Source organism: Bos indicus, chromosome 3, assembly GCF_029378745.1.
Source record: "Bos indicus isolate NIAB-ARS_2022 breed Sahiwal x Tharparkar chromosome 3, NIAB-ARS_B.indTharparkar_mat_pri_1.0, whole genome shotgun sequence".
Classification (NCBI taxonomy): Eukaryota; Metazoa; Chordata; class Mammalia; order Artiodactyla; family Bovidae; genus Bos; species Bos indicus.
This window is the reverse complement of record NC_091762.1, coordinates 66,804,271-66,824,589: the sequence shown is the minus strand read 5'-3', so window position 1 is coordinate 66,824,589 and position 20,319 is coordinate 66,804,271. Positions and strand designations below refer to the sequence as shown.

The 20,319-nt window shown below is 38.3% G+C and overlaps 1 protein-coding gene across 2 annotated transcripts in view; it reads left to right on the top strand.

Moving 5' to 3' along the window:
* GIPC2 (GIPC PDZ domain containing family member 2) overlaps positions 1 to 17,403 on the top strand; it is a 99,812-nt gene extending 82,409 nt beyond the window's left edge. For both annotated transcript variants that reach the window (XM_019957230.2, XM_019957229.2), the window contains one exon: positions 16,673 to 17,403. In XM_019957230.2, coding sequence (XP_019812789.1) covers positions 16,673 to 16,818 — 146 coding nt within the window. In that variant the 3' untranslated portion in view covers positions 16,819 to 17,403. The remainder of the gene's footprint in view (positions 1 to 16,672) is intronic.
* Positions 17,404 to 20,319: the final 2,916 nt, after the last annotated feature.

Genomic DNA, 20,319 nt, shown 5'->3' with positions numbered 1-20,319 from the left:
GGCTGACAATATATGTTCTCCTTGACATACTCCTTTCCTGATTTGGAACCAGTCTGTTGTTCCATGTCCATTTCTAACTGTTGCTTCTTGACCTGCATACAGATTTGTCAGGAGGCAGCTAAGGTGGTCTGCTATTCCCATCTCTTGAAGAATTTCCCACAGTTTGTTGTGATTCACACAGTCAAAGGCTTTGACATAGTCAATAAAGCAGAAGTAGATGTTTTCCTGGAACTCTCTTACTTTTTCGATGATCCAGCAGATGTTTGATCTCTGCTTCCTCTGCCTTTTCTAAATCCAGCTTGAACATCTGGAAGTTCATGGTTCACATACTGTTGAAACCTGGCTTGGAGAATTTTGAGCATTACTTTGCTAGCGTGTGAGATGAATGCAATTGTTCAGTAGTTTGAATATCCTTTGGCATTGCCCTTCTTTGAGACTGGAATGAAAACCGACCTTTTCCAGTCCTGTGGCCACTGCTGAGTTTTCCAAATATGCTGGCATATTGAGTGCAGCACTTCACAGCCTCCTCTTTTAGGATTTGAAATAGCTCAGCTGAAATTTTATCACCTCTACTAGCTTTGTTCATAGTGAATGAATGCTTCCTAAGGCCCACTTGACTTCACATTCCAGGATGTCTGGCTCTAGTCCAGTGATCATACCATTGTGGTTATCTGGATCATGAAGATATTTTTTGTATAGTTCTTCTGTGTATTCTTGCCACCTCTTCTTAATAGCTTCTGCTTCTGTTACATACCATTTCTGTATACAGACATACCATTTCTGTATACAGACATACCATTTCTGTATACAGACATACCATTTCTGTCCTTTATTGTGCCCATCTGCATGAAATATTCCCTTCAGTTCAGTTCAGTTCAGTCACTCAGTTCAGTTCAGTCACTCATTCGTGTCCGACTCTTTGCGACCCCATGAACTGCAGTACACCAGGCCTCCCCATCCATTACCAACTCCAGGAGTCCACCCAAACCCATGTCCATTGAGTTGGTGATGCCATCCAACCGTCTCATCCTCTGTCATCCCCTTCTCCTCCTGCCCTCAATCTTTCCCAGCATCAGGGTCTTTTCCAATGAGTCAGCTCTTTGCATCAGGTGGCCAAAGTATTGGAGTTTCAGCTTCAACATCAGTCCTTCCAATGAACACCCAGGACTGATCTCCTTTAGGATGGACTGGTTGGATCTCCTTGCAGTCCAAGGGACTCTCAAGAGTCTTCTCCAACACCACAGTTCAAAAGCATCAATTCTTCTGTGCTCAGCTTTCTCTATAGTTCAACTATCACATCCATGCATGACTACTGGAAAAACCATAGTTTTGACTAGACGGACCTTTGTTGGCAAAGTAATGTCTCTGCTTTTTAATATGCTGTCTAGGTTTTCATAATAATATTCCTTTAGTATCTCTAATTTTCTTGAAGAGATCTCCAGTCTTTTCCATTCTATTGTTTTCTTCTATTTCTTTGCATTGATTACTGAGGAGGGCTTTCTTATTTCTCTGTGCTTTTCTTTGGAACTGTACATCCAAATAGGTATATCTTTCCTTTTCTCCTTTGCTGCTTCATCTTTGCTTCTCTTTTCTCAGCTATTTGTAAGGCCTCCTCAGACAACCATTTGCATATTTGCATTTCTTTCCTTGGAGATGTTCTTGATCACTGCCTCCTGTACAATGTCATGAACTTCCATCCATAGTTCTTCAGGCACTTTGTCTATCAGATCTAATCCCTTGAATCTGTTTGTCACTTCCTCTTTATGATCGTAAGGAATTTGATTTAGGTCATTCCTGAATGATCTTGTGGTTTTCTTCAATTTAAGTCTGAGTTTTTCAGTAAGAACATATTTAACAATATGTACATATTTAAAAGATATGTATGAAAAAATTTTGTAAATGATGTATGAAAAGAATTTAATACATCAGATTTAATGGATAAATTATATATTTATTACAATATTAAAGTTGTACCCATCTAATAAGATTACTAAACCTTGTGAACAACGAATCACATAAAGAAAGTAGACACACTTGCTGTGTGACTAACAAGGCCATTTGAGCATTCTGTGCATTTCTTATTTCATCATTAGAATGTCAGTGTTGACTTATCTATTAAGACTCTATCAGTTGCAAATAACAAATGAAACAATGAACTCAAGAAATCTCCAACTGGTTTAAGGGGAAAAAGGAGGGAAAATGTCTTGGTTCTTACAGCTGAAAAGTTCAGAGGTAAATCCTGCTTCAAAAATGGTTAGATCTGGAGTTCTCATGCTGTCATCAGGATGTGGTTTGTTTTCTCTCAATTCTGGCTTCATTTCAAGTCTCCATGGTATCCCCTAACAGCTTCAGACCTTCCCTCATGGAGCCACAATGACAGTCATGGCTCCACCCTCTACAGCCTCCTGGTGGCAAGCACAACAGGAGAGGGGGAGGGCCTTTATCAAGCTATTCAAACAAAATGCTCAGAATTGTCTCATTGTCTCAAGTGAACCAGTCACAGAGACCAAGAAAGTGGTTAGGTCTGGGTCACAGGCTCTGTCTGTGGAACAGAGAGAGACTCTGAAGTACAAGGGCTGAGATTGTGAAGGTCCTGGCCTCTCCCATGTTGAAGCAAGATGATAAATTAAGAGTTCCCTTTAAGAAGGGCAAGTGGGTGCTGGGTGGGGAAATAGTGAATGGGCATGATAGTGGTGGGGTTTGTTACCTGTCTGCATCTGTGTGTGTCGGCATGAGTGTGTTTGTATCAGATATTTAATAAATTTTTTAAAGTCAAAGACTTGGAATATTTGATTTACTTGTTACCAGGTAAAGTATTTTACTCTGCATCAGCTAGGAATGTTTAAAACTCATTCTTCCTTTTCTACTTCTACTCATCTTCATTTTTTCTTATAGAGTTTATCCTAATTTCTTCCCTGCCTGTCTGAACTTTAAAACCAAAATTTATGTTGGCTATACAGATGATGTAATTAAAAAAAAGGGGGTATTCTTTTCTAGTTCCTTAAAGAGAAATATAAAATTTGCATATAATACCTCACTGCTATACACGGATCCAAAGTTAGAGCTGAGATGATCCTATAGAAAAGAAGTGCTTTAAAACATTTCTCCCAATCTGTTTGTATTTGGAAAAATATAGAGATTTGCATAAATGATGTGGGCCTGTAACAGTTATAAAATGAACTTGCCAATGAGAGTAAAGGGGATTTAGAGATGTCAATGTTCTTAAACTTAGGTGAAGTGAAAGTTGCTCAGTCATGTCCAACTCTTTGCTTTACTACCCCAGAGACTATACAGTCCATGGAATTCTCCAGGCAACAGTACTGGAGTGGGTAGCCTTTCCCTTCTCCAGGGGATCTTCCCAACCCAGGGATTGAAACCAGGTCTCCTGCATTGCAGGCAGATTCTTTACCAGCTGAGCCACAAGGGAAGCCCAAGAATACTGGAGTGGGTATCCTATCCCTTCTCCAGCAGATCTTCTTGACCCAGGAATTGAATAGGGGTCTCCTGAATTGCAGGCCAATTCTTTTCCAACTGACGTATCAGGGAAGCCCGCTTAAACTCAGGTAGTATATGTTAGAAAAATAATATATCTCTATTCAATTAAGAGGTTTTCATATTTTATAAATATTGTAAGATTCAGGCATTAGGATATCAGTTGCTGGGTCTTGATAAGCTTTAGGAAAACCACACTTTAAAAAAATGAGAACTTAAAGCAGTGCTCAGCTTTAGAACTTGATTTTGGGTATAGGTCCTATTGCTACTTAAGTATAAATTAGGCATAGCTAAATAAATTATATTTAACAATAAAACTTTTGTTATTAAAATATACAAGTGTACAGGGAAGAGTGTTGGGCAATGGTACAATAATTATAGATGAATTAAGAAAGAATCTTAATTAAAATAAGATCCTTACTTTAAGGATCAATTTTCTTTCACTTAGACAAATTCAGGGCACTAAATATTTCTCACAAATTCCTTGTAAATTAACTAGTAATCACTTTATAAAGTTAATTAATCATCTGTAGCAAATTCTCCAATGACACAAAAAGTCATTATCATTATACATGATTAGCAATGTGATCAGTCACCTAGGGAGGTAAAGTTTAAGGAAAGTAATTATTTGGAGAATGTCAGCCATTGTTAAATTAGGAGTTTCTCTCATTATTCATATCTGATTAGCATGAAATATGAATCACAAATGTGACACTGATTCAACAGACAAATGAATATACTTGTTTGTATTCCAAGTATTTCTTAGCTTTCAGAAATGTTAAGTCTTAATGCAAATTACATTGATATCATGTTATTTTGGAGTTGTTAATATGCTTTTGTTAAAAATTTTAAGAAGTAATATGGCAATAAAAGGACTAAAACCTGAAACACTATCCTCAGAAAAGCACTAGTATGTGTTTACCATTCAGTTAAGTTCAGTTCAGTCGCTCAGTCGTGTCCGACTCTTTGTGACCCCATGAATCACAGCACGCCAGGTCTCCCTGTCCATCACCAACTCCTGGAGTTCACTCAAACTCACGTCCATCAAGTGAGTGATGCCCTCCAGCCATCTCATCCTCTGTTGTCCCCTTTTCCTCCTGCCCCCAATCCCTCCCAGCATCAGAGTCTTTTCCAGTGAGTCAACTCTTCGCATGAGGTGGCATTAGGAAATGGCAAACAATTTGAATGAGTTTATGAAGGGCTCCCCCGGTGGCTCAGTTGGTAAAGAATGCAGTCAGTAAAGAATACTTGCAATGCAGAAGACCCTGGTTCGATCCCTGGGGTGGGGTAGGTCCCCTGGAGAAGGGAATGGCTGCTCACTCCAGTATTCTTGCCTGGAGAATTCCACGGACAGAGGAGCCTGGCAGTCTTTTTGCGGGGTCGTAAAGAGTTGGACACGACTGAGCAACTAGCACTGTGTTCTTCTACTGCTATGAAGGGAATAGTACGTCATTTGGCTGTAAAGTTGTGACCTATTTCACAACCAACCCAATGTCAGTCGGTGTGGCTTGCCTTGGAATGTTATCCATGGGAGAAAATGGTTTCTGGAAGATTTTGAGTCCTGTAAGACCTTATATGGGATTGACCTAACTTAAAGGAAAGTTGTCAAGCATGTTTCTTCATGAATATTTAAGGCAGTAGTGTAAATTGTATATGGAACTACAGTAGGTTCTGATGACACCAGTTTAATTTATAAAGAGATCTAGAAATGTGTCAGAAGGAAATTTGAATGATAGTTTCTCAGTAATTTTTTTCCTGTAAAATCTTATTTGCTACATCACTTCAGTCATGTCTGCCTCTTTGTGACCCTATGGACTGTAACCCGCCAGGCTCCTTTGTCCATGGGATTCTCCAAGCAAGAATACTGGAGTGGGTTGCCATGTTGGAGATCTTCCCCACCCAGGTATCGAACCCATGTCTCTTATGTCTCCTGCATTGACAGGCAGGTTCTTTACCACTAGCACCACCTGGGAAACCCTGTAAAATCTTTAAAGATCTTTTAAAAGTGTATGATAATATTATTTAGAGATAATGACATTTCTTCCTAGAATTCTTTTCTTTTTTTTTTTTTTTCAGTGAATTCAAAGCAATGAACACTATAGAAAGTCATCCTTCTCAGATAAAGCCAAAGAAATTTTGGAAATAGATTTTCCTTAAACATTCCATGCTGGCTCTGTTTTTTGATGTTTGACACATATGTAAGTTGCTTGAAATGGGTTGATATTTATGGAAACTCTTAGGGAAACTAAGTGTTGGAGACCTTATGTAGAGGCACAGTTATAGATTTAATGGTTAAAATTAACAATAGTGGTCACTTCAGTTCAGTTCAGTTCAGTTGCTCAGTCATGTCCGACTCTTTGCAACCCCATGAATCGCAGCACGCCAGGCCTCCCTGTCCATCACCAACTCCCGGAGTTCACCCAGACTCACGTCCATCGAGTCAGTGATGCCATCCAGCCATCTCATCCTCTGTCGTCCCTTTCTCCTCCTGCCCCCAATCCCTCCCAGCATCAGAGTCTTTTCCAATGAATCAACTCTTCGCATGAGGTGCCCAAAGTACTGGAGTTTCAGCTTTAGCATCATTCCTTCCAAAGAAATCCCAGGGCTGATCTCCTTCAGAATGGACTGGTTGGATCTCCTTGCAGTCCAAGGGACTCTCAAGAGTCTTCTCCAACACCACAGTTCAAAAGCATCAATTCTTCGGTGCTCAGCCTTCTTCACAGTCCAACTCTCACATCCACACATGACCACTGGAAAAACCATAGCCTTGACTAGACGGACCTTTGTTGGCAAAGTAATGTCTCTGCTTTTGAATATGCTATCTAAGTTGGTCATAACTTTCCTTCCAAAGAGTAAGCATCTTTTAATTTCATGGCTGCAGTCAGTGTCACTTACCTTTATCTAAATCCTGCCATGTGCCATTTTCTAGATTTGAGGACAGATTCAGAGACATTTGGTAACTTGTCCAAAATCAGCTAACAAATTAAGGACTGAGATTTAGTTTTGGGACTTTGATTCCAAGATTTTTCACCTGCAGTGGTATCTTATGTCTAAAAGTTATGTTTAAGTATTAAAAATGGAAAATATAAATTGACCTATATCACCAAAATAGGTTTGTAATTAATAATGATGTAAAGGTTATTGAGGGTGCCCCTCATAACTCAGGTGGTAAAGAAACTGCCTGCCAGTGCAGGAGACTCAGGTTTGATTTCCAGGTGGCTCAGCTGGTAAAGTATCTGCCTGCAAATTGGGAGACCTGGGTTTGATCCCTGGGCTGGGCCCTGGAGAAGGGAAGGGCAACCCACTCCAGTATTCTTGCCTGGAGAATGCCATGGACAGAGGAGCCTGGTAGGCTACACTCCATGGGGTTGCAAGAGTCGCACATGACTTAATGACTAAACCACCACCAGAACATGTTAGCTAGCATCCTTCATGGGGCCTTGGAACTTCCTCCTGGACCACTTTTCTCCCAGAGATCTCCAGATATTTACATGGCTCATAGTTACATGCATCTTCTGATATTTCCATAGCTCACTGCATCACTTTCCTCAAGACGTTCCAACTTCCCAGGTGATAGCAGTAAAGAACCTGCCTACCAATGTAGGAGATGTAAGAGACGTGAGTTCGATCCCTGGGTTGGGAAGATCCTCTGAAGGAGGGCATGGCAACCCACTACAGTATACTTGTATGGAGAATCCCATGAACAGAAGAGCCTGGCGGGTTACAGTCCATAGGGTCTGAAAGAGTTGAATACGACTGAAGTGACTTAGCATGCAAAGATTATTCAGTAGTGGTATTAATATAAAGATATTCTCAGTATGGCCACTAGAGGTCAGCACTTAGCTGCTTTATGTGGTATAACAAATTCTGCATTTTAGTGGTATTTTTTTTTTTTTTTTTGGCCAGGTTAAATTCAGGTGCTAAATATTGTTGTGGCATATTGCAGATATAATATAGTTAATAGATTAAAAGCATTTTAGTAGCTGTCACTATGTTAATGTAATAAAACTTTCTAAAAAGTACTTCCTTTTTTGAAAGTTTCTTTTGCTTTTCTCTTAAATCAGAGAGTCAATCTTTTATAATACCAGCTAATTTCTCTTGTAAAACATATTTAAAATCTATGTTTATAATTTATAGACATAGCAAATTTATGAACATTAGCAAACAATTCATAATTTGTTCAGAGCATGCTCTGTTCTTAATTTCTTTTAAAATATAATAGCAAATTACAGGTTTTGCAAAGATCTGTGGCACATTATATTACATACAATATTTCCAACATAACCATGAAGCTGCCTAATTGATACTTTTCTTGCTTCTACAAGACCAGGGGTTCATGGAAGGCAGATAACTTGCTCAGTTTTTAATCCCAGCTCCTACCCCAGTACTTCTCCCAGAGTAAATACTTGGTAAATGTTTACTGACTGAATGTCTGTTAAGAGGCACAAAAATAGTGAATCCACTGGGAGTAAGAGTCCTGATATCATTTTTGAAGCTTTAGCCATTGGGCAAATTATTAAACTTTGAACCATAATTTATTTGTCTTTGTAAAAGGGTATTTGTCTTTGTAAAAGGATATAATATTATTGGGTTGCCAAGGCATTACATTAAATATGTATAAAGTTTCTGTTGCATCATGAATAATAGGTATAGCTATTATCATTCTTAGCAATGATTACTAACAATTATTACTAGTAATACTGGTAGTGGTAGTAAAGGTAGAAACATGCAGTGGGTCTGGCCAACTCTGAGGCTGTATTTAGGATGGGAGTTTTTCTTTCTGCTGTGCCAACATAGTGAGATTGTACAGTTTGGACTTTAAGGTTGTTGTTTGGGCATTTTAAACCATCTTCTTTTTTCTTTTTTTTCATTTTGTGACTAAGGAACACAAACCAGAGATTGCAAGTCAGGGTAGGTCAGGTCCAGGTTCCTGAGCTCAGTGTACTAGACCGGGCTGCTGAACTTCTTGAGGCACCAGAACCATGGAGCAAGTTGTTTCTTTTAGCTTGTGTGTGTGTGTGTGTGTGTGTGTGTGTGTGTGTGTGAGAGAGGGAGAGAGAGAGAGAGGGAGGGAGGGAGGGAGAGGCTGATTGATTCAGTGTCCGTCAGCGAACATCTGATCCTGGTCATTGTTTCCTCCAGCATTTAAGAGCATCAATCATATGCACCATTTTTTTCTGCTTCTGAATGGCTGTAGATTTCCTTATATCTTTTATTTTTTGCTTTATTGAAATGTATTTATTTTTAATTGGAGGATAATTGTTTTACAATATTGTGTTTGTTTCTGCCAAATATCAGCATGAATCAACCATAGGTAAATGAATGTCCCCTTCCCCTTATATCTTTTATTTGTGCACATCTTATTTTTTCCTTAAAGAGATTGTATGATTGTCAGTATGATCTTCAGGTAACTGTCTCAATAAAGGCTGTCTATGAGAAAGGCCCTATGAGAAATATTTAGCATTGCAGCATAAACAAAATTCTGAACTTGAACCCTACTTTTGCAATATTTTAAGTTTTGGCTGCTCTTTCACATCCTGGCTACAGGATCAGAGTTCTGGGCCTCACTTTCTTGAGTGCATGCTAACTGCGCAGGTGCAAAAATTCTTTAAGTGTAATTACAAGGATTCTTTCTGTACCTACCCATCTACCAGCACATACTGTATATAAGATTCCAAACTAGTTCCCCTGGGCATAAAAGACTGACTAAACTTTCAAGATCTATTGGGAGTTTATTTTTTTAATAGGGGTGATATGTAGATGAAAATAATGACAATGTAGAGCAATGTTAAATATGCTCTATAAGACCTTATTCCTCAAAGTGTGGTCTAGGGACTGGCATTGCCTGAGGGTCATTGGAAATGCAGAATCTCAGACCTTATTGCAGAACTACTGAAGCAGTATGTGCATTTTGCCAAGATCTCAGACAATATGTTTACATATTCAAGTATGATAGCACTTTGAAGGCAGAAGGCTTTAGGGAATGCAGATATCACTTCCACCGGTTGGGGACCCAGAATTTCATGGAGGAAGGAGCCTTGAGGGAGACAAAGGAGTTTAGTGGTAGAGCTGGGATTAGGAGGAGGCTGTCCTGGGCAAAGGTAGGAAGGAGAGGAAAGATGGTTTTTTTGAGTTGTCAGATTTCTAAGGTACAGCATTAGTGCCAAGGAGTAAGCCATTTGGGAGGTGGGGGTACTTCAGAGTGCAAGACTAGGGTGTAGAGTTTTTAAGATTGTACCTGTGACCAAAGGAATATTTTCATATATGTGAATGACACAGTCCAGAGGTGGAGAGGAGCTTCCTGGTCCTTTCGTCTTATTACCTATAAGGATCAGAGCTGTCCTTTAGGAAGAGAAATCTAATGTGCCTCTGAGAGGTGGTTTGTGACTAGACCCAGAGATTAAAGAAATAGCATGGTATAACCTCAACAAAAGGTAGGGTAGAGAGATGTTCATCAGTCCCCAGCTGTTCCAGTCATTCCAGCTGAGATGCAGACATGTCAGTGAAGAAGCCGGATGAGGCTTCATATGACTCCAACTCCTGGTGTTGACTGCAACAACATGAGAGACCCCAAGGGAGGACCGCCCAGCTGAGCACAGTCAACCTGCAGAACTGTGAGCCACAAAGGTTGGGGGTGGTTTACTGAGCAGCAACAGAAAACTGCGATGGGAAGCGATGGTGACATCTACCTTTTAGTATTGTCACAAGGGTAAAAGAAGATTTTTATTTGCTGAATCCTTAGCCCACAGCCTGGAACAAAACAAGCCTTCATTGTGTGTGTGTGTGTATTATATATATACACGTATATAATATATGCTATATATGTATATATAGCGTAAAAGGAAATAGTATGGTGGCAGTGAGGATGGAGTGAAGATTAGAGAGGTTGCTGAAATAGAATCAAGGGGAGGCAGTGTTTGGTACACAAGCAAGAAGAGAAAGGTAATAGGGAGAATGATTGCAGTGTTAATGACACTGGTAGCAACAGGAGGAGTAGCAGTTCATTCCGAGAGAAGTCATTTGGTTCCTTGACATGCTGGCTGAGATGCTAACAGAACACAACTAGAAGACTTGTGTACCCCTTATTCAGAAAGGAATATTGTAAACTTGTGAGGGAAGTCAGAGATGGAGCAAAGCTTCGGGACTTCTCTGCAGCAGCCATGGTGAAGCTAGTGTTGTGGTTAAGACCCAAGGCAAGACTACCTGAGGAGTGAAGGGGCCCGGGCAGGTGCACAGGGAATGTCGAGTCTGTTTCCTGAGCACCTGGCTCTCACTGTGCGGAAATGCACTCTGAGGGCTGCTTTCCTCCTTTCTTGACTGTGATACTGTCGAGAGCAGCATTCCTTGTAGACATTAGAGTGTTTCTCAGTGGCATAGGAAATGATTTCTAAAATACAGCTGGTATCCACGAGCTCATATAGTTTTACTGCATCGAATAGGCCATAGCTAAAAAAAAAAAAAACACTCAAAAACTTTCTCTCCAATTTGGATTTATCTACTGTATTTTAAATTTTCTTCCATTGTGTGTGTAGAGGTCTCTCTCCCTAATATTTTATAATGGTGATTTTCAAACATACAGTATGATTAGAAGACTTTTAAAATAGTATTTCATAGCAATTGCCTAGATTCTAACAATATTTTTATTTTATTTATTTTTTTCTCTTCCCTTTATTTTATTTTTTTAATTAAAATTTTTTTATTATTATTTTTTTACTTTACAATATTGTATTGGTTTTGCCATACACCAACATGCATCCGCCACAGGTGTACATGTGTTCCCCATCCTGAACCTCCCTCCCACCTCCCTCCCCATACCATCCCTCTGGGTCATCCCAGTGCACCAGCCCCAAGCTTCCTGTATCCTGCATCAAACCTGGACTGGTGATTCGTTTCTTATATGATATTATACATGTTTTTTTTTTATTAATCTATTTTTTTACTGAAATTGAAGTACATGCCAGGCACAATGCTAGGCTCTTTTCAATATATGACAGGAGAAGTCTGAAGAATCCACTTGAAGTTCAAGACTTATAACAGATTTACTTTACATGGGATAGTTATTTTGTTGATGGAAACAATGCACTGGTATTATTAATTCATAAGGTCATAAAAATGATAACTTGAGTTTATGATAAATATCAAAAGTTAAGATGAAAAACTATTCTAGAGATAGAAGATGGAAAATAACAAACCCAAGACCTACATTTTGAAAATGTCAAGCAGAATTTTGAGCTATCAACTAAAAATTAAACAAAAATGCAGATAATTAAGGTTGTTGTTGTTCAGTCTCCAAGTCTTATCCTACTCTTCACCACCCCATGGACTGCAGCACACCAGGCCTCCCTGTCCCTCACCTTCTCCCAGAGTTTGCCCAAGTACATGTCCATTGAATCGATGATGCCATCCAACCATCTCATCCTCTGTCGCTCTCTTCTCCTTCTGCCTTCACTCTTCCAGCATCAGGGTTTTTTCCAATGAGTTGGCTTGTTTGCATCAGGTAGCCAAAGTATTGGAGCTTCAGCTTCAGCATCAGTCCTTCCAATGAGTATTCAGGGTTGATTTCATTTAAGATTGACTGGTTTCATCTTCTTTTTGTCAAAGGGTCTTTCTTTCTTTTTTTTTTTTTTCTTTTATTATTTTATTTTATTTCATTTTATTTTTTAGCTTTACAATATTGTATTGGTTTTGCCATACACCAGCATGCATCTGCCACAGGTGTACACGTGTTCCCCATCCTGAATCCCCCTCCTACCTCCCTCCCCATACCATCCCTCTGGGTCATCCCAGTGCACCAGCCCCAAGCTTCCTGTATCCTGCATCAAACCTGGACTGGTGATTCATTTCTTATATGATATTATACATGTTTTAATGCCATTCTCCCAAATCATCCCCCCCTCCCTCTCCCACAGAGTCCAAAAGACTGTTCTATACATCTGTGTCTCTTTTGCTGTCTCGCATACAGGCTTGCTTTAACGTACACTTCTCTTTTTACCCATGCTATGTAGAAATTTTTGTAAAAATGTAGTGTGATTGTAATATAAAATTTTTGTACTTCTTTTTCAGTAAATATCAAAACAAAAATATTTCCTCACGTTATTGCAAAGTTATAAACATTGTTTAAAATTACTTCAAAATAGTTCATGTAATTTATTTCATCATGCTAAAGGTGACTTCATGATCCTGTGTCTTATTAAATAAAAAAATGATTCTGTATCTTAGGTTTTTTTAAAACAAAATATGAATGCTAAATTCTTTTCTATTTTTAAGACTTTTTAAAAAAAGTATAGATTCTCTTATGTGAAGAAAATGAAGATACTGTGTTGAAGAGATATCTGTACCCTGTGTTTGTAGCAGCATTATTCACATCAGTCTAAGAAAATAGACTAAGGAAATAACCTAAGTACCTATGGGCAGGTGAATGAAGAAGTTGAGGTATATATACAATGGAATATTATTCAGCCATAGAAAGGAAATCCTGCCATTTGTGACAACATGGATGAGACTTGAAGACATGCTAAGTGAAATAAGTCAGAGAAAGAAAAACACTGTATGATCTCACTTCTATATGGAATCTGAAGACAAAACCAAACACCAAAAACTAAGCTCATGGAAAAAGATCAGATTTGTGGCCACCAGAGGTGGAGGGTAAGAGGAGGGAGAATTGGCTTAGGGTAGTTAAAAGATACAAGCTTTGAGCTGTAAGATAAATAAATACTAGGAATGCACACATGCTGACTATAGTTAACACTGCCCTAGGATATTTATGAAAATTAAGAGGATAAATCCTAAGAGTTCTCATTACAAAGGAAAAAACACTCTTTGGTATCTATGTGAGATGATGGATGTTCACTAAACTCATTGTGGTAATCATTTCATGATGTATATAAGTGAAATCTTTATGCTGGGTACCTTAAACCTGTACAGGAATGTATGTCAATTTTATCTTAATAAAACTGGAAGGAAACATACAAATTCTCAGAAGTGGAAATAGTAATAATAGATCAAAGGATGTGAACATTTAAAAGATAGATACTTGTCAAATTGTTTTTCAAAAGCCAAATTTATTAATACCAAGGTCCACACCAGTATATTTGAGTGTTTGCTTCACTATATCCTGGCCAGCCTTGGCATACATTAAAAATACACAAAAGTTTTAAGAAACTTGGCAAGGCTTTTGGGTTGGAACAGATCTGCCTGCAGCTGGACCTCCTTCCCTTTTGAAGTATGTATTTCTAGGTTAATGGTAAATGGAGAAGCTTTGGGGTCATGGTTGAAGCCTGGGGCAAGGTGAGAGACGGGGATTATAAAGGGAAGAGATTCAATTTTCCCTCACTTTTTGTTGCTTAAAATATTTTTTTGAGGCAATCTCAAAACTTATAGAAATGTTATACAGTACAAATTTTTTTCTCTTGAACCATTTGAGAATAAATGAACAATATACTATTGCCCCCAAATACTTTAGTGTGTATTTCCTATAAACAAAGGTATTCTCCTGTCTAACCCTAACATAACTATCCAAATCATGAAATTAACATTGATACATTACTAACATCTAATCATATCCTGTTTTTATTTCACCAAGTACCTTAATATTCACTACAGCAAAAGAGCACATTCAAAATCCTGTGTTATTTTTCCTTGTGTCAATTTGGAATAGTTTCCCAGCCTTGATTTTTATGACCTTCACACTTTTGGGGGGTACAAGTCAGTTATTTTGTAGAATGCGCCTCAGTTTTGGATTATTTTTTCATAATAGCATTCAGGTTGCACCTCTGGCAGAAATATCATAAATGTAGTGCTGTGTTCTTTTCATTATATCTTACCTGGAGGCATAGGACTTTGATTTGTTCTGTTTATGATGGTATGTTGATGACTTCTTTAGGTGGTATCTGCTAAGCTTCTCCACTGTAAAGTTATCCTTTTCATAATATGTATTTGGTGAGGATATATTTTGAGGCTATGTAAATATCCTGTTCCTTGTGAATCAACCAACCAAACTTTCATCCATCTATTTTTCAATCAACCAATCATTTCATTATGGATTCTTGGTTTCCTGTTTTGTTCAATAGGATTATAATCTATGACCATCACTAATTCTGATGCTCAGATTGTCCCTCATTGGGTCAATGGGAATTCTTCCATTCTGATTTCTGTGTCTTTTCACATGTTCCCACCATTTTTTGGGAGACATTAGTTTCTGGAGGAGACATTCTTGGTTCATATTGTACTTTGCCTACTCTAGCCCTGGAATCAGCCATTTCTCTGAGGAACTCTGATTCTTTTTAGGGGAGAATGATATTTAACAACCAAGATCTGGGTGTTTTGTCTGCTCATTGCTATTGGGATGTCACTTCTCCCAGGCCCTCCCAGTGGATTGGGGAATGTGTGTGTTCATGTCTTTACCTCTATAGTTTTTCATCTCTCTCTAAAAATACGTATTTCACTGATCTCTACAATTCTAATTTAGCAGAGTTCATTCTAGTTTTCTCCTTTTTCCTGTTAATCTTTCCCTCACAGTGACAAAACTTGGTTCCCATTATTCAGTGTTTATATGGTTATGTGATCCGTGCCCATGTATATAACCAATGTCTCATCATTGTGGCTGCTGTCTTCCTCTCCCCTCCCCCATTTCCCCCTTCCCACACCTGGACTCCACCCTATATCAGGCTGTCCAGCCAAGAGGAAGCCCTTCTTACTTAATTAGGACTTTGACCCCTGCCCCAGGTCACCCCATCCACATCCCACTTCTGCTCTGATCATGGTGCTCCTCTATGGGCCACATCTCTTCCCTTCCCCCAGCCTACCCGTGTTAGTACTGAAATGTTTGAGACGAGAAACAGTTCTTAAATGTCCTTAAGAGATCTAGTGGATTTTCATTGGAAGGCCCAACCTCTTGGCTCATTCATAGAAATCATACAACCTTTGGTTTGTTTAACCTTAACCTGAGGACTGCCCTGGTGGTACAGCGGATAAAGAATCTGCCTGCCAGTGCTGGGGACATGAGTGTGATCTCCGGTCTGGAAAGATTCCACATGCCACAGAGCAACTAAGCCCATGAGCCGTAGCTACTGAGCCTGCATGCTGCACTACTGAAACCCGTGTGCCTAGAGCCTGTGCTCTGTAACAAGAGAAGCCACTGCAGTGAGAAGCCTGCTCACCACAGTGAAGAGTAGCCCCTGCTTACACAACTAGAGAAAGTCTGTGTGCAGCAATACAGATCCGGCACAACTATATATATATATATATATACACACATATATAATGGAGAAGGAAATGGCAACCCACTCCAGTATTCTTGCCTGGAGAATCCCAGGGACAGAGAAGCCTAGTGGGCTGCCGTCTATGGGGTCGCGCAGAGTCAGACACGACTGAAGCGACTTAGCAGCATACATATATAAACATTAACCTGGGGGAAAAAAAGAGGCTGGGCTTTGGTATTTCCCTTTACCCAGCAGATTTTCACCCAAGTCCCAAATCGTATCCACACTGTCTCTTCTCGTAGCTAGTGCTTTAGAGGAATTACAAAAAGCCAGCTGTCTTATGGGGTCCCCGCCAGGTGGTACAGGTCTCATGGGAATGTTTACTGCTGAAGATGCTGGTTTCCCAGACTTAAGATATGTCCAGGCAACTCATTAGAAAAACAGAACCAGGGCACCATCTTCACTTTATAACCCAAACTGGAAATGGACTCAAAAAGAGCTACTTCAATTCCATGAGTAGACAGATTTCTCCCCCTTCTCTCCAGCTTGATTGCTCCATTACAAACTGTTATTCTTTGTCCTTTTTTATAGTTGTGGGTGGGGGACTGGCAGAGGGGACAGAACGAGCTAGTGACTATGGGGAAGTGGGGAAGGGTGTACTCTGGGTTTCCTGTCTGGATTAGCCACAGGGTTTTCTTTTAGGAACTCTTGCTCCACCCACAGGAACACCAGAAGTTCCTACCTGATGGACTTCAAGACAGAGGAGAGGTCAGGGTAGCAGCTGCAAACCTGGGTGCAGAGGATAGATGGTTTAAAACATCTTTGCTAACTTGATATGTGATGATAGCATCTTATTTTGTGCTAGAAGTATGTATTATGTATCTGTGTAACTTTTAGAAAATGCTTTTCTTGTTGCCCTTTTTCTCAGTCCTCTGATGTTGTTTCATGTATCATTAATTTTTTAAAATTATTTTTGATAGCTACTACAATGTTTGAAGCTGGAAAGGACAAAGGTAATCCAGATGAATTTGCTGTGGCACTTGATGAAACTCTTGGAGACTTTGCGTTCCCAGATGAATTTGTCTTTGATGTTTGGGGAGTCATTGGTGATGCCAAACAAGAATGATTATGATGCGAATGATCGACTCTGGAAGAATGAACCATTGTTCCTTAAGAAAAAAGTAAGATCTGCCTTCAGACACTGTTATGGACTCTGACTTGGTTTTATGTGTATGAATACATTCTTTTGAAATATAGTCTTGATTTTTGGGCACTTTTTAAATGCAGTTGTATATGGAGTATGCTTAAGATAAATTACCTCAAATGTAACCAATTTTAATATTCATTCAAAAGCTTTTTAAAAGTTAGTTTTAGAGAATATTTCTAGATAGATAATTTTGTTTCCCATTGACAGCCGTGTTTTGTTTTTCACATAAAAGTTGATTGCAATAGCTTTGTAATTCTTTTTGCAAGATCTTAACACAGTAAAAACTGGGATTGCAGTATAGTTTGCCTCATACAGTCTTCATTTTGTTATACTAGTTTTAACAGGATGGGTTCAGAACATGAAATGTGAATCATGCCTACTAGATGTCTAGTAACATATATGTATTTTTAAACCTGCTGAGTAAGGGGAGGAAGATTCCTACAGCCTGTTAAAGTCTATGGCCTACTTTTTGTCTTTATTAAAACAAGGATTGATTAACTTTTATTTTTTGCTTCTTTGTAATTGCTTTCTTGATTCTTAAACTTATTGAAATCTATTGTGTTGTATATGTGTTTGCATGTGTAGAAGAAGGTGAAAAAGAGGAAGATAGGTTAGAAAACACTAATATTTAATTTTTTTAAGCAGTTCTTACAACATTATTTCTTTTCCACTCATACCTACTCTTATGTTACCCTTTATAAGCATTCCAGAGAAAGTTTTTTATAGTCTTTGTAGAACTTTTCTTTTGACAGATGTTTACTCAGAAAATAGCTGTGATTGAGGACATTTTTGGGGGTGGTTAAAGAGCAAAACTTTTAAGCCTCCTGAACTTTTAAGGAGATGCTATCAGAATAGATTTCCCCCAAGTGAAAATGCAGGAGGAAGGGAAAGTTGAGAAAAATATGTTCTATTACTTTGGAGTTCTAATGCACTCTCTCTAAAACCTTACATTATTGAGAAAATTGAGGGTAAATGACTGTCTTATCACTGTTACTTGACATTTTACAGATGTAAGGGAAATGGAAATGAATGGTTTCAACATAGATCATTTAATAAGGCAGAGCATGGTGTGACCAAGCATTTTTCTAAAGTGTTAGATGGAAAATGCTGCATGCTGCCATAGTAATCGGAAATAATAACCTGTGTGAGGTATATTCTAGGAAATCAGAAGTAGTTCCCTTTTCATGCTGGGTTAATGCTTAGATAACTTGTTTTCTGGTGCAACTTCAGTTTTACTGCCTTCCACCCTCTTTTTCACATACATTTAATTCTTTGAAGCTTGATATTCTTTGTCGCATTGATCTGAAACCTTCACAGAAACTGTTTGTCATTAACATGTAACAAAAATAATTTATAGGAAGTGGATTGTCTTACTGCCCTTGCCCATCATTTGGAAATAGGATCCAGCTCAGGCTGTAGTAATTTGTTGCTACTTGTTTAGTGAATTTCTTTTGGAGGTTCCCACGTACCTGTTAATTCTTAATACCATTTCTTGTAGAAGAACATACTATAAAAGAGCTGATATTTTTTGGGATAGGGAAGTTATTGGATGACTTAGGAGGTTCACAGAAATATTTCAGTTTAAACAAAACAAATTTTTTGGCACTAGATGTTAGATCTGAAATGATGAGGCATTGTTTATTATTGATGCTGTCTGGTTCTCTTTCCCTTTTGGATATGGATGAATGCTGACACTTGGTGCAAATTCCCTGTGATTTACGGAATCCCGTATTTACAGAGTGGTTTTCCTTACCATGATTTCTCTAGAATTTTGATGTGTAAGGTACTGACAATCATGTACAATTGCAACGGTAACTTGCTTGTTAACATTACATGAGCATTTATCATTAAGGGTCTTAGCTGGGCACAGGTGCTTTCTTAGTAATAGGTTTTTGCCTTGAAATGTTCTCTCTCACCTCTACTGCTAAACTGATAACAAGGTCAGTTTCTTTATGTCATTTTGTTCTCTTACCTGAAAATATATCTCTTTTTTGTGCCTTTGGTAAAATTCCCAGTGCATTAAAAAAACAGGTTTTCAGGTCTTACAGTCTACAAGATGGGGATACCCTTCTACTGTTACAATGACATGGACTTTTTTTAACTGTACCATGTTTCTGGGAACCACTAAACATTTTCAGAATTCTGTTGTTTTTTCTCAAAGAACTTTTTTTTCATAGTGGAGGATGATTGTTTTATTCTTTTTAAAATTTTGATTCTTGTTTTATTTATTTTATTCTTGTTTTCCTTTCACACAAAACAGCACCTTTCAGTGGCCACTAAGAGCTCACTCCATTTTTTTCCCCCCCGTGGAGAAAAATCAAAGGATGTTTGAACTTTGGGTTCTTGAGCATAGCTTGGGTCTGACCAGGTTTACACATTCTGATGATTACAAATGAGTACATTTTGGGTTTCTGTGATATTTCAGAAACACCGTTATATAATTATACCATGTGAAACTCTTTAAGAATTCAATTATAAAAGATTTAATCAGTTAACCTCTTTTTGAAGCTGCTATAGCCAATAGTCTAATGTGACAGATATTTAGCTAAATAGAGATAATTTTTCCAAATAATGTTTAATTTGCAGTATTCCCCCACACCTTTAACAAGTAGACATTTTCCAAGTGAGGCACATTTATTTAGCTCGTTGTTGTTGCTAGACCTCCATCAAGTCCAGAGAGGGCCTTCCTGTTTCCTTCAGTTATTGCCTCCCTAGCATAGTAGCAAAATGAATTTCATCTGCAAATGGTGTTTTCAAAATAATGGTTCTTCTAATAGAGCACAATTATCCACCAAAGATGTAAAAGAATGATCATATGATTACCCTTTCACTCAGTGATACAGCTGAAAAATATGGATACTAATAGTATGCTGTGATTCTGGAGGAAGTAATAGATTAAAAGGGCAGGTGAGTATTTTACTCAAGCTGTGGGTGAGTAAGGAGATAGAAGCTGCTATTCAATTCACAGTCCCAAGTATTAGTGCTCTGTGTAAAATGCACTTTTATTATCTTCTTGACACAGGTTGAAAGCGCTATCAGAGTAATTTATCATGATTATAAAATGTTTCTAAGATTGTGAAGTGTACCAGTGGCACAGCCTGTCCCTACCTGTTACCTGAAAACCTAGTTCCAAGAAATGACTCACGGTTATTATCTGCTAGAAGGGCAAGCAAAAGTTGAATATGACATCTTTATTTCATTGGAGGCATTACATCTCCATGACACTTATGTACAGTCATAAATATTTTCAAGCTATAGAAAAAAATAAAAAAATTCTGAAGGATAGTTTTAAGTAAACATTTTATATTTTGAACTGTGCCATGCATACAGCATTGACTATATACAGGTAAAATATTCTATTTTTTTGAAAAGAAATTTTTTTTCTCTTTTATAAAAATCATATCTTACACTTTAAGATGT